At 45.2% G+C, this 14,096-nt stretch overlaps 1 protein-coding gene and 1 long non-coding RNA gene across 6 annotated transcripts in view; one reads left to right on the forward strand and one right to left on the reverse strand.

The window, feature by feature from the left end:
• Nucleotides 1-10,198, reverse strand: part of LOC103690538 (uncharacterized) — an 89,542-nt gene extending 79,344 nt beyond the window's left edge. For 2 of the 3 annotated variants that reach the window (XR_010054998.1, XR_594409.4), the window contains exon 1: nt 10,064-10,198. This is a non-coding gene — a long non-coding RNA (uncharacterized LOC103690538). The remainder of the gene's footprint in view (nt 1-10,063) is intronic. The other variant, XR_010054999.1, reaches the window with a different exon arrangement.
• Nucleotides 1-14,096, forward strand: part of Aox2 (aldehyde oxidase 2) — an 89,404-nt gene that overhangs the window by 62,350 nt on the left and 12,958 nt on the right. For 2 of the 3 annotated variants that reach the window (XM_063267188.1, NM_001008522.2), the window contains 6 exons: nt 427-501; nt 1,348-1,400; nt 2,404-2,518; nt 6,080-6,145; nt 6,229-6,417; nt 9,321-9,488. In XM_063267188.1, coding sequence (XP_063123258.1) covers nt 427-501; nt 1,348-1,400; nt 2,404-2,518; nt 6,080-6,145; nt 6,229-6,417; nt 9,321-9,488 — 666 coding nt within the window. Of the gene's footprint in view, nt 1-426; nt 502-1,347; nt 1,401-2,403; nt 2,519-6,079; nt 6,146-6,228; nt 6,418-9,320; nt 11,161-14,096 lie in introns of those variants that run through there. The other variant, XM_063267190.1, reaches the window with a different exon arrangement.

Raw genomic sequence — 14,096 nt, forward strand, 5'->3', positions numbered from 1 at the left:
AGGCCTTTAAATAGTGGTTTCACGAGAGACAGATGGGCGGATGGAGGGATGGGCAGAGTTGAATGTCTTAGACCCAAAGTTGGTGTAACAAGCACACATTTGAATGAAAATACAATGTTTATTCCATTTATTTTAATAACTGGAAAGCACAAAGTAAAGTTCAAAGATGTAGTTAAAGAAAAGAGGGAGGTAAAGCCGGACGATCTATCAAAGAGGATCTGAGAGCAGAGGTCTGGTTTATTTTCATAAGAAGTGAAGCAAGATGGGGAGAGCAAGTCCCAGTTGATGCTAACCTCAAGGGCCCAGCTGTGTGCTATCTTTTGTTCCCAAAATATAAGGAGCAAGGAAGCACTTGCTAACCTGTGGTCGCTGACGATCCTTGGCCACAAGTCCTAACCACAAGGCTTTCTTGTTGATTTCTGCTAGAATGCCTGTCAGATCCTTCTCAAACGTCTTGAGCCCGTCATTAAGAAAAACCCGGAAGGGACATGGAGAGACTGGGTGAGCGCTCCTCTTGGTTTCTGTGAGACTGCATCCAGACCAGCGCTGAGCAGCTCCCACATCAGACAGTTCCCCCAAGTCTCCATCCACACCTCTGGAAAGTTCTCCCGCTCTGTTAGGGTTGAGAGGGCTACACCAGGATGTGTTCCAGGTCTGTGTGCACAGCACACACAGAGAAGGGAAGTCGTTGGGAAGAGGAAGGGTGTGTGCAGGACATCCAGAAGCCTCCAACTCAGCTTAAGGAGGAAAGAGGAGGGAAGAGACAGAGTGGGAAGAGAACTGAAGACATCTCGAAGGAAATGACCTCACAGATTCTACACTTTTTCATGAAATTATTATCACACACTTACACACCTTCTATTATTAACACTTAAAAATTGGGGCTGGGGATTTAGCTCAGTGGTAGAGCGCTTACCTAGGAAGCGCAAGGCCCTGGGTTCGGTCCCCAGCTCCAAAAAAAAAAAAAAATTAACCCCAAATACCTTTTCTTTTGTTCTTAGCTTTCTTTTTTCCTTTTTAAAAAAAAAAAAAAGTCAGGGTTTCTCTGGGTGGCCCTGGCTGTCCTGGAACTCACTTTACAGACCAGGATGGCCTTGAACTCCTGGTTCTGCCTCCCAAGAGCTGGAATTAAAAGCGTGTGCCACCTCTGCCCAGCACAATTACCTGTTTTTTTAAATGATTGAAGAATTATTTTGCTTGTATAAGCAGTTCCCTTGCTATGATGAGCAGTGTCAGCAAGGCTTCTGCACAAGGGATCGGGATCAGATTTTATATATACAGTGTGCTTATTTTTACCTAGCAAGTGGTATATCTATTTAATCTCTCTTAAATGTGCCTATTCCACAGATAGAAGCAGCCTTTGAACAAAGGATCAGTCTTTCAGCCACCGGATACTTCAGGTAAAACTCAAACAATACTTGTCTTAGGTAAGAAAATATGAGGTAGTCCAGTTGCTTTGGGTGTCAGTCCTCATTGATAACTAAGATTATATTATACAATTATGGGAGTCTATTCTAGGCCCCAAATTGTATAAATTGACATAAACCTTTGAGTGGTATAGTTAGAGAAATGTCAAACAATTAACAACTCAAACAGGATTAAAGACACTCTGGTTTCTCTGCTGTTGTTTACATTTATTTGTTTGTTTATTCTGGGGCTGGGGATTAAACCTAGAACCTTGTACATGGTAGGCAAGCACTCTGTCACTGACCTACACCCTCAGCCCTTACTGTTCTTCATTGTAAGTAGTGAATAGATATCATCACCAGAACTAACTTGCTACTCAACTTTACTAATCTCCCTTCCTTTATTATAAAACCTTTCTCCTTTGAAGCAGGTTTTGGGGCATGGGGCAAAAGTCACTTGTCTATATATATATATATATATATATATATATATATATATATATATGTAGTGTTGATTGATGGGGGAATAAATTCATGTTCATTAAATACAGAAAGCAAAGAGAGGTGACTATCAAATTCAAGAAGGCTATTGCACCACTGTTACAGTTTAGCCAAATAAACCACCAAACTACACAGGCAGGCACAGAAGGAAACACTCGTCCTCTTTAGCACAGCAGCACATAACCACTGAGGGAACAGCTTGAATGAGCTTTAAAAACAAAAACAAAAACAAAACAAACAATCTGGTTGAAATGAGCATCAGGGAGCTAAAATGCTATCGTAAAATTGTGGTAATTTTTTTTTTTTTTTTTTGGTTCTCTTTTTCGGAGCTGGGGACCGAACCCAGGGCCTTGCGCTTCCTAGGCAAGCGCTCTACCACTGAGCTAAATCCCCAACCCCGTGGTAATATTTTAAATGCACAAATGTTGTGTTTTCTGTGCCACCTCTTCCCCCTTTCACCCCCGACCCCTGCATCTAAAGGACTTTATTTCCTCAGGGGCTACAAGGCCTTCATGGACTGGGAGAAGGGAGAGGGAGACCCATTCCCATACTATGTCTATGGAGCTGCGTGTTCTGAGGTTGAAATCGACTGCCTGACAGGTGCTCACAAGGTGGGTCAACACTGCCCTGGGCAAGTGAGATCAGCAATCCACAGGCACTGTCAGAAAGTGGCCCAGCGCCAGTACAGAATACACAAAAGACAATTTCCACCCCAAGGGGATTTCAAGAGATCCAGCCTTCTCTTGGACTCGTCACATTAAGTAATAATGACATAGCAGTCGAAGGGGAATGGCTGTGACCAGCTGAGTGTAATTAATGTGTTCAAGTAATCACTTCATTTCGGACGACAGAGTCACTTCCCAAAGTTTTACCCAGAATCAGATTTTATTCCTCAAGGAGAAGGAAACAGGTTGTCCAGGTGACATCATTCAGCTCAGCCGATGCTCACCCACAGTCCTTATTCCAAGGGCAGTATGGATGACCAAAGGGATGGGGGGGGGGGGGTCAGAAAAGAATGGTGTGCCTGCTACTGATCATCAGGAAGTCACCTACTGAAGACAGGGCGCATATCCAGGCCATGTCAGCAGCTTACCCATAAATGATGAACCCGTGGATTTTACTCCTGATACCATTCTGGAGACAACGACAACAGAAATAGCAAATAGAATAAAATATAACCAAGTATAGTAAATTGTTTCATTAGGAAAATTATAATGGCCACAACATATCAAAATACTCCTATTTACTTATTGTTACTTAACTTCTCTTCCACATCAATATTATAAAAAAAAAAAAATACGTTTCGAGACAAGGTCTCGGGTAGCCCAAGCTGCCCTTGAACTTACTGTGTAGTCAACGGTAACCCTGAACCTCTGATCCTCCTGGTTCCACCTCTCAAATGCTCGGCTTGTAAGCATGTGTAGCCATGTCCAGTGTGTCCGGGCGCTCCGATCACACCCACAGCCTCCTATATGCTAGGCATGCACTCTACCAACCAAGCAATAGCCCCCAGCCCATTAATAAGATTGTTTAAAGACACCGTGAATGAAGAATGTCTGGAGAGAAATGTCCTCCTGTTCTGTTTTGTTTTGTTCTGTTTTTCTCTTTAGGCTACATTAATATTATGTCAACACGTTTTTACATTTATTTTCCCTGAGGGTGGGGCATGCTATACGTCACATGTGGAGATCAGAAGACAACTTGTGTGAGAAGACTCACTCCTTCCACCTCACAGGCCCCAGATATCAAACCCAGGCTGTCAGGACTAACAACAAACACCTTTACCTGCCGAGGCGTCCTGCTTCATCTGTGGCTCCGTTTTTATTTGAGGTCACTTTTAAGAGGACATCTCACGTGATCACGTGGTTCATGTCTTATTTTAGACTCTGTTTTCTGGTGTTTTTCACACTGAGACACCCATAGATAACATACTTGTGCAGCAGCCCTAGGGTTGTCAACCTGGGCCTGCTTCAGGCTCCCCTCAAGGCCCACAGGCCAGTGCCTCTGCTTTCCCAAGGCTTTGCCTCAGTGGGAAGCTGGTTTTGGTGATCAGCTAGCCATAGGACCCTCCACACTGACAGGTGTGTTGCCAATTTTAGCAAATAAAAACATAGGCTGGCTAATTAAACTTGAATTTCAAGTAAACAACAAACACGTTTCCAGCATAAACACATCCCATGCAAGTCTTGGGACATACTTATCTGTCAACTCTATCTGAGGACTTTAAAGTAAATCCCTAAAGATACAAACACAGGGATTGTCCAGAATTAGTGGTGTTAAAGTCTGGTCTTTTCTGTGCCTTCCAGTTTATATGTATAAGTAAAGGTTCAGAAATTTCCGTATAATGTTGATCCCTGAAGATAGTTTATTCAGAGACACCAAATGGCTGGCCCTGGATGCTCAGTTCTGTGAGGCACTGTTGTTGGGATGTCCAGCTGGTGAGCAAAGGTTTGCATCTACCGTGTTGCCATCTCTTCGTCCTGTGCAATTCCACAGCACAAACCACGCCAAATGTCAAGGTGAATGTACACCAGGGAGGGCTGAGGTGACTCCAGTCTCCTACTCAGATTGGGAAAGAAGGGCCTGAGAGACCAGGATTTGAGTCAGAAGAGAACTAGCACATGGTGGGAAACACCTGTAATTCCGGCATTTGAGCAGCTGAGGCTGGAGAACCACAAGTTCAAAACCAGTCTGGGCTACACAGCAAGACTCCACTTCACAGTTTACAAAGAGGAGGGTGGGTATATAGTCCATTGATAGCCTATTTTCCCATCATGACAGAAGCTGTGAGTTGCATACTGAGCTCCGGAACTGCATAAAACTGGGTGTGGTGGTCTGTGACTATAACCCCAGCCCTTGAAAGGTGCAAGGCAGAGGATTTGAAAAGGCCATTTACAGCTAGGCTCTGGGCCAGCCTGAGTTACATGAGAACCTGTTAGAGTGAAGTAAGGAAAAAAGGACAGGAGAGAGAGGAAAGGAGAGAGGGAGGGACGGTGGAAGGGAGGGATTTCCAATCCAAAGACTAGAAAGGAGGAGCCCAGTTATTAAGTCTAAACAGAAAAGGATGTGACCAGAATAAATGCTGACGAATGGTTGACAAAGAAAGTTCAGAGGTATTCCTGAGATAGCCCAGAGGTATTCCTGAGATAGCCCCGAGGTATTCCTGAAATAACCCAGAGACACTTAGGAGCTTTCTGAGGCTCCCAGTAACCAATGGGAGCTCTCTCTGTGTGTCTGTGTCTGTGTCTGTGTCTGTGTCTGTGTCTGTGTCTGTGTCTGTCTGTCTGTCTGTCTGTCTGTCTGTCTCTCTCTCTCTCTCTCTCTCTCACACACACACACACACACACACACACACACACACACACAAAGGACTGTATCATCTGAATCATTTCATGGTCTCTCAGAGAAGGAAGCAGATCTTCAAAGTCTGAGGATCAGAGTTGGCCTCAACACTTCCCCCTCACCCCTTCTAAAGTCTTGCAAGCCCCTAAACTTAGACATGTCCTGGATAATTCTTTCAGCAAAATGGCAATAAGGCCACTTTGTGACATGCTCATGAATTCTACTGAGCCATGAGGCCAGGTTAAGAATTGAGTGGACAGGCAGGCTCAATTATTTACCAGGTGACTCGCTCACACAGGCCAGCATGCCCTGGACTTTGGAGTAACTTAGCAGGAGTCAAAACAATAAACACTGAAGTGCTTCCAGGTTGTTGCCAGGTCTGGCACTCCATGGGAAGTTTGTCAGAGATCCTCCCAGCTCTAAAACCGATAAGGTTTGGGGCAGTAGTTCTGGGATAGCAAAAACCTCTTTGCAATCCACTTCTTCATTGAGGAGATTGAAGGGCAGGGAACATGTACACCCCTAGTACACATGTGGAGGTTAGACAACTTCTGTAATTCAGGTCTAACATATAGGCTCAGGGTTTGAACTCAAGGTCACCAACTGTGGCAGCAATGGCCACTTATTTATTTATTCATTTATTTATGTGTGTGTGTGTGTGTGTGTGTGTGTGTGTGTGTGTGTGTGTGTGTGTGTGTATGTTACTGGGGAATCAAGCCTAGGGCCTTATGCATACTAGACAAACACTCTAACACTGAGCTATAATCTCCACATCTTAAAATAGTATTTTATTTCAAGTTTTTATAAAGAAGTAATTTTATCTGTCTCAGAAAATGAGAACCGACATTGTCATGGATGCCTGTTGCAGCCTGAATCCAGCCATCGACGTTGGGCAGGTAGGTGCTGGAAATCCCTTCCTAAATGTGGTTGCAAGGTAAATAAAGACCTTCTCACATGGCTTAAAATTGTCCCCCTTCAGATCGAAGGTGCGTTTATTCAAGGAATGGGCCTTTATACCACAGAGGAGCTGCACTACTCTCCAGAGGGCGTCCTGTACTCTCGGAGCCCGGACAAGTACAAAATCCCAACTGTCACTGATGTCCCGGAGCAGTTTAATGTGTCCTTGCTGCCATCATCTCAGACTCCGCTCACCATCTACTCGTCAAAGGTAAGCACATGAACCAGCCCATTTACACTGCAGCAGCCCAGGAAGTACCGCCAGAGAAAGCCACAAGGCGAAACGAAAAATGGACTTCTTGAGAGAATAACACACACACACACACACACACACACACACACACACACACACACACACACACGAAACTGATAATATCAAGACGTATTTCTGGCTGAAAGAATTTAAAGGATTTTACAGTAGTCCTGGGCGGGCAGAGGTGTGGCTAAATAGCTTTCAGCAAGCAAGACAGCTCCCACAGTAAAGAATCGTGTGACTTCAAATGTCAATAGTGCCGGGAAGCAAAGACTCTGGTCAACCTTTAATAATGACTGAAGGAGAGGAACAGCAAATTAAAATGAAGGTCAACCTTGTTTGCCTTGCTTTATGCAGATCATGACAAACCCCAGACGGAGACCTCACCAAGGTGTGGTATAAAGTCTTCCCTAAAAGTCTTCGGGGAACTCAGTGAGAGAAGATGCACTTAACCCTCAAGAGTCTTGAGGCCCAAAGGAGCGGGGTCTGGGGGACATCCTCTTGGAGCGGGGATGGGGGAGGAGGTATGGGGTATGGAACAGTCAGAGGGTGGAACGGGAGGGGGATAAAGACTGAACTGTAAAAAAAAAGATTTTTAAAAAAATCTTTGAGGAAACTATGTAGGAGTTGTTACATCTCAAACCTGGATAAATGACATTTAACAAACCAAAGTAGACCTGGCCAGCAAGTTCCCCCAGCATTCCTCAGTCCCTACCTGTTACAAGATATGACTGGCATACTCTACTCCGACCTCAAACCTCTCCAGCCCAGGGCCTGGGCTGCCCTTCCCCCAGCTGCCCTTCCTATATCCTACAGTCCTTTGGTTACCAGCCTCTTTTGGCCTATGCTGTACCTCCATGGCCTCTTGGTCTCCTGGCCCTCCCCTCTCCCTTCTCACTGGCCTGGCTCTGGTCATGTTCACTCCAGACTCGCAAATGTCCCTGCTTCTGCCTTTGCTCCCTTTTCTCTACAATAAACCTCTCCTAGAAACAGTCCTGTCTGTCTGTCTGTCTGTCTGTCTGTCTGTCTTACTTTTTTTTTTTTCATTTGGGAATAAATTGATTTTCTGGGACAAGAAAAATATATCTGCAGGAATTTTATCACTTCCAAACTGAATTCCTCTTCAGCCTAGGTATCGCCTCTAGACTTGGGTTGTCAAGACCATCACAGATTCAAAAGAAGGGGCACCAATAGGGCTTTCAGACTCTTGATGGACTAGAAGCCATCTGAGGGGGGAAAAGGCCAGAGGCAGCCCAGAGCCTATGGAGAACAGCTTCAGGTAGAGAGTACCCAGGCAGGGTGTCCGGCATGGTGGGCATCCAGTAATCCCAACAATTAATAGTTAGAAGGATCATGAACTCAATGCCAGCCTAGGCTATAAAGCGAGATCTCTCTGGAGGACACATAAGGACTAAGAAGGACATGGTGATGAGCGAGTGCCTATGGTCCTACTCAGAAGGTAAAAGCAGGAAAACATTTAGATATTCAAACCTAGCCTGGTCAACTCCACAGCGCACTTCACTGTCTGGGTCCCACAGTAATACCTTGTCTCGGAAACCAAAAAATGAAAGCAAAGATTGGGGGTAAAGGTCAGGGGAGAACGCTTGCTTAGTGTGCACACAGCCCTGGTTCAATCCCCACCACCACCAGAAACAAAACAAAAGCCACAAATACAGAACCTCTTCTGAGAAGGGGGAAGGATCTGGTCATTTTGGGTGAGTTCACAGAAGGTAACAATTAGCCAGAAGCAAAGAATGGCTGACCCATCAGACATCACGGAGGGGGTCTCTGTCTCTCCACATCCCCGTTCCTCCTCTTCACCTGCCCACACCTCACTTGCATTCCCTGCCCATTGCCTACACGTGAAGGTTTGTCACCGTCCAACTCTTCCGCTCCTACAGTATTGTACTAGTTAGTGAGCTGTCAGCTAACACAAGCCAGGGTCCTCTGGGAAGAGGAACTTAGCTGAGAAAATGCTTCTATCAGACTGGCTGGTAGGCAAGTTTATGGGACATTTTCTTGATTCAGCACTGATGTGGGAGAGCCACTATGATCATTCCTATCCCTGGGCAAGCCAGGATGATCACGCCATTGAGAGCAAAGTCAGTAAGCAGCGTTTCCTCACAGCCTCTGTGTTAGTTCCTGCTTTGAGCTCCTGCCCTGGCTTCTCTTCATGATCAGGATCTGTGAGCCAAATGAACTCTTCCCAAATGGCGTTTGATTGTGTTGTTTCACTCCAGCAATGAAAAGCAAGCTCAGACAAGTACCCTGCTTCCCTTAGCCCCAGAGTCATAACGAGGGATTATTTCCCCCTCTGCTTATAAAGTTGACAAGTTCAAACCATTGACTGTTCTAATCAGGGTGCCCTTCTCTTACCCCACAGAAACACATGGACACCTTTGCACACATGCATCCCTTTCCCATAGAACAAATACTTAACCCAGACAGAATTGAAGATGCAGAAAGTTCAAATTTCAGAAGCCATTTATAGGGCTGAATGCCAGGGATTAAGTCTACAACACTGGGGGCTGGGGATTTAGCTCAGTGGTAGAGCGCTTGCCTAGGAAGCACAAGGCCCTGGGTTCGGTCCCCAGCTCCGAAAAAAAGACCAAAAAAAAAAAAAAAGGCTACAACACTGAACGAGATGACCTGTCCCAAAATAGCTTGTTGTCTACTATAGAAGCTTTTAAAACAGATGTGTTGAAGAAGCATGTAATCTCTGTGAGTTCAGCCTGGTCTACATAGTGAATTTCAGAGCAGCCAGAGCCACAAAGTGAGACCCTGTCTCAAAAAACAAACAAACAAACAAAAAAAACAAAACACAATAAAATAGACAAATGTATTAATGTGTTTTCCTGCAGGGCCTCGGGGAGTCCGGGATGTTCCTAGGGTCATCCGTATTTTTCGCCATTGCTGATGCGGTGGCTGCGGCACGGAGACAAAGAGACATAGCCGAGGACTTCACAGTGAAGAGCCCAGCAACCCCAGAGCGGGTGCGGATGGCCTGTGCAGACCGGTTCACCGACATGGTAGGGAGCTACTCTGTTCATTTCTACTTCCTGCTCCCTTGGCTTCTGTGTCAGTCGGTGACCTAGCCTGTGTCTAGTTTATCAAGCTATAAAGCGATAGCAGCAAATCAGCAAAGTCGGGTGTGGTAGCAAATGCTTGCAATCGTGGCAGCTGGAAGGCTGAGGCAGAATTGCCCAGCAGTGGTTCAGACATTTATCTCAGGGTTGGGGATTTAGCTCAGTGGTAGAGCGCTTGCCTAGGAAGCGCAAGGCCCTGGGTTCGGTCCCCAGCTCTGAAAAAAAAAAAACAAACAAACAAACAGACATTTATCTCACTCTGCTGAACACAGCATTGAAGACAGTCATCTGCCTCCGACCGGTGCCTCCTCCATGGACCGGGGCAAGGAGCAGACGCTTGCAACTCAGGGCTCCTGCTTGGCACTGTCCTGGCCTTGCTCATCGCATGGCCACTGTGAGAGCACCTTGTCTCTTACTCGGAAGTTTAAGCGCATGTGACCTTCAAAACAGTGCTCTCGCTCCCAGTTTTCAAAGCATCCTGCTCTGGAATGAAAGCGGAGTAAGGAAACCAAACTCACATAATAAAGGGCTTCTCGGAATTTTCCCTGCTCGCCCGCCCGAGGCTCCTCCTCAGCCTTCTCACAGCCGGGCTCCTGCATTTCCACAGATTCAAACCGGCCGTTGGCAGAGCCTTCGTATACAGTGGGAAGGAGTGAATCACTTCTCTCTTAGTCATGGTTCAGACAGGCTGCTGGGCTCTGAGGCACATGGGGTGAGGCGGCATTTTCCTCCAAGTCTGACGATTCCTTGCTGAGACCTTATCAATATGCCCTGGTGGACACCAGTTGCCTAGTGATTATGTAAATGCCCACGATTCACATACTCTTGTCAATATGAGAGCAGTCTCAAAGTTTCTAAAATACTCATCAACTGTTCCTAGATATCGCTTCATTGTAGGACCTGTATTTGATATTGTGAGCCCCATTTTAATAGTGTCTTAACATTTTGTCTTTATAAAAGACACACATGGGGGTTGGGGATTTAGCTCAGTGGTAGAGCGCTTGCCTCGCAAACGCAAGGCCCTGGGTTCGGTCCCCAGCTCCGAAAAAAAAAAAAAAAAAAAAAAAAGACACACATGCTATGCTTGATGGAACACTTGGGAGGGAGAAATAGGTTTGTGGGTTCTAGGCCAGCCTGGTCTACATAGTGGATTACAGAATAGCCAGGTCTACATGGTGAGACACTGTCAAACAAACAAATAAATAATAAATAAATAATAAATTTAACACATGTCCACTTGGGAAAAGAGCCAGCCTGGTCTACATAGTGGATTACAGAATAACCAGGTCTACATGGTGAGACACTGTCAAACAAACAAACAAATAAATAATAAATAAATAAATTTAACACATGTCCACTTGGGAAAAGAGCCAGCCTGGTCTACATAGTAGATTACAGAATAGCCAGGTTCTGCATGATGAAGACTGCCAAATCAATCAATCACATGTCCACCTTAGAAAGAGTAAGGTGGAAGTTGAAATCAACCATGATCCTTTCAACTAGAAATAACTATGACTATGTTCGTTGTCTGCATGTGTGTGTTTATTATTATTTACTGTTATTATTACTTTAAATAAAGTTCCCTCACTGGGCTCTCTGATCAGTGGGCTAAACCAGTTGTTTGCAAACTTCCTAATGTACCTTTTAATACAGTTCCTCATGTTGTGACGCCCAACCCTAATAGTTGCCTTGGTCATGGTGTCTCTTCACAGCAATAGGGCATTAACTACACTTCTGAAAGCCCAAAGCCCACCCCTAGTGACACACTTCCTCCAGCAGGGCCACACCCTCTAATCCCTCTAAATAGTGCCACTCCCTGATGACTGAGCATTAAATATCTGAGCCCCTGGGGGGCCATTCTTATTCAAACCACTCTACCCTTTTAAGATTAGTGTAAGCTCCAAATACTATACATGGACTGACCCTGGGCTCCAACCTCAATGAATAGCCTAGTAAGGGCACCAGTGGAAGGGGAAGCCCTTGGTCCTGCCAAGACTGAACCCCCAGTGAACGTGATTGTTGGGGGGAGGGTGGTAATGGGGGGGAGGGTGGGGAGGGGAACACCCATATAGAAGGGGAGTGGGAGGGGTTAGAGGGAAACTGGGAAAGGGAATAACAATTGAAATGTAAATAAGAAATACCCAATTTAATAAAGATGGAGGAAAAAAAAAGATTAGTGTAAGCTGATTATTAGCAAAGAGGAAATAACTCAAAGCCAGCCTCGATCGAAGTGTCCCAAGGAGAGCAAAGAGGACTTTGACAGTGTTTTACAGAAGGCCAGAAACACACAAAATAATCTTCAAAAAATGTTAATATTCCTCTATCCAATGAAAAACAGCCGTGGGTACATACAACCCTGACCCTCGGTCAGTGGTACTTACTTCAAAATGCCCCCAAGTTAGACACCAAGGCACAGATCGATACAAAAGCAAGAGGCTTATTTTCCAGCGCATCAGGGTCGACCCTCAATCAGTCCCTCAAGGAAAGTGACTAGAAGGCAACCCCAAATGGCTATTACAAGCAGTTTTTATACTTTTTAGGGGCACAGGTTACCTCAGCAAGGTTACAGTTCAAACTTATTGGCTAAGCATATTGACCTTTAAATCCATTGACTAGCAAGCATCAATCAGTACATTCTGAGACTTTTCTACTCAAGAATGCTCCTGTGGGTAGAGAATGGAACCTGTCCTAGCCTTAACCCAAAGTGGGTGGGTATAAGGCTAGCAAAAGCCCTTAGGAAGCTGAAGCAGAAGGATCATATTTTGAGGCCAGCCTGGGCTACACAGTGAGACCCTGTTTTAAAAAACAAATTGGGGTTGGGGATTTAGCTCAGTGGTAGAGCGCTTGCCTAGCAAACGCAACGCCCTGGGTTTGGTCCCCAGCTCCAAACAAAAGAAAAAAGAAAAAAAAAACAAAAAAAAAAAAACAAAAAAAACCCAAATTGTATGAGACGTGTGTATACAAACATATATATGTGTGTATATGATGTATGTATATGATATATATAAACACATATGTGTGTCTGATGCGTATGTGTGTATATAGAGAGATATAGATATAGATATATACAAACACATGTATGATGTATGTGTATGTATGGAATTTATGTACATGGGGTGGCTGTGTGTATGTATGTGGATGGATGGATGGATGGATGGATGGATGGATTTGCTGCCCCAGATACTTTACTGACATCCTGTAAAGCTTTTACTCCAAGTAGCTCAGAGTTCAAGCAGGGACAGAGAAACAATGCAAAGCTCAGAGAGTATTTCTCTTCACCATCACCAGGTATACTCAGAATTCAGGTTTAATAGGGGGATGAAGCTGTTTGCATAAGGCCCTGGAGGGAACTAATGTGTTGCTGAAGAGTGGGCAGGAGGCACGACATACACTGGAGGGCGGGACAGGAGGGAGAGGCACTCCTCTCAGGGATGTAAACTGCAGGTCTCTGGGAACAGTTTACGCAGCATCCTGTAAGAAAGCCTATTACATGCAGGCTACAGTCTTACATAGCCCAAACTGACCTTACATCTGCTATGTAGTCCAAGATAACTTTGAATTACTGATCCTCCTGCCCCCACCTCCCAAGTACTGGGATTACAGGGCCTGTGCCACTGAATTAAAATATGAAATAAAAGGAGAACAACATTTCTTTTTTTTTTTTTTTTTTTTTTTTCCGGAGCTGGGGACCGAACCCAGGGCCTTGCGCTTCCTAGGCAAGCGCTCTACCGCTGAGCTAAATCCCCAACCCCAAGAACATTTCTAGTATAGAGAAAGCAGGCGGAGGGAAGAGTCCAAGCCAACCATGGCCAGCAGATTAAACCTGAACATGAGAGGAGAGGGGGAGGGAGAGCAAGAGAGGAGTCACCGCAGTACCAAGGCAACCCAGGCCACGATGCCAAGTAATGGTATAGGCAAACTGGCCGTGTTATACAGGGGCCAAGCAGGAGGAAGGAAAGAGGAAGCCCAGCTCCCAGGAGGGAGGGGTTTAGGGTAGGGGGCGGGTGAGTAGACCTGGGAGGAGCCACGAGTACTAGTAGTGCCCAGAGAGCGGCGGGTGTCAGCTTTGATATGTAAATAAGTACCTCAGCCATTCATCCAGGGTTTCTGAGACCTGACAGCCACCTTACTGAGCTGTTGACCGCAATGTCTTTCAGTTGAAGTATATGTTGATCTAAAGCTGGGGCTGTAGTTCAATACCATATACAATGTCTTGGGTTTGATCCCAAGCCCAGAGAGAAAGAAAAATAAAAGTCAAGGGGATAGCCAGGCAGTGGTGATGCTCACCTTTAATTTCTGCATTCAGGAGGCAGAGGCAGGTAGATCTCCAAGTTCAAGACCACCTTGGTCTACAGAGTGAGTTCCAGGACAAACAGAAGTACACAGAGGAACCCTGTCTTGGGGAAAAAAAAGTCAAGAGGATATATAATGATTCACAATTATCCAAAATGCAGTAACCATGGCTAAAATAAGTACTTCTTTTTTTTTTTTTTTTTTCACTCAGAAGGCACAGACAGGAGGATTATAGTTTACCTAGTGAATTCTGGGCTA

Source organism: Rattus norvegicus, chromosome 9 (assembly GCF_036323735.1).
Source record: "Rattus norvegicus strain BN/NHsdMcwi chromosome 9, GRCr8, whole genome shotgun sequence".
Lineage (NCBI taxonomy): Eukaryota > Metazoa > Chordata > Mammalia > Rodentia > Muridae > Rattus > Rattus norvegicus.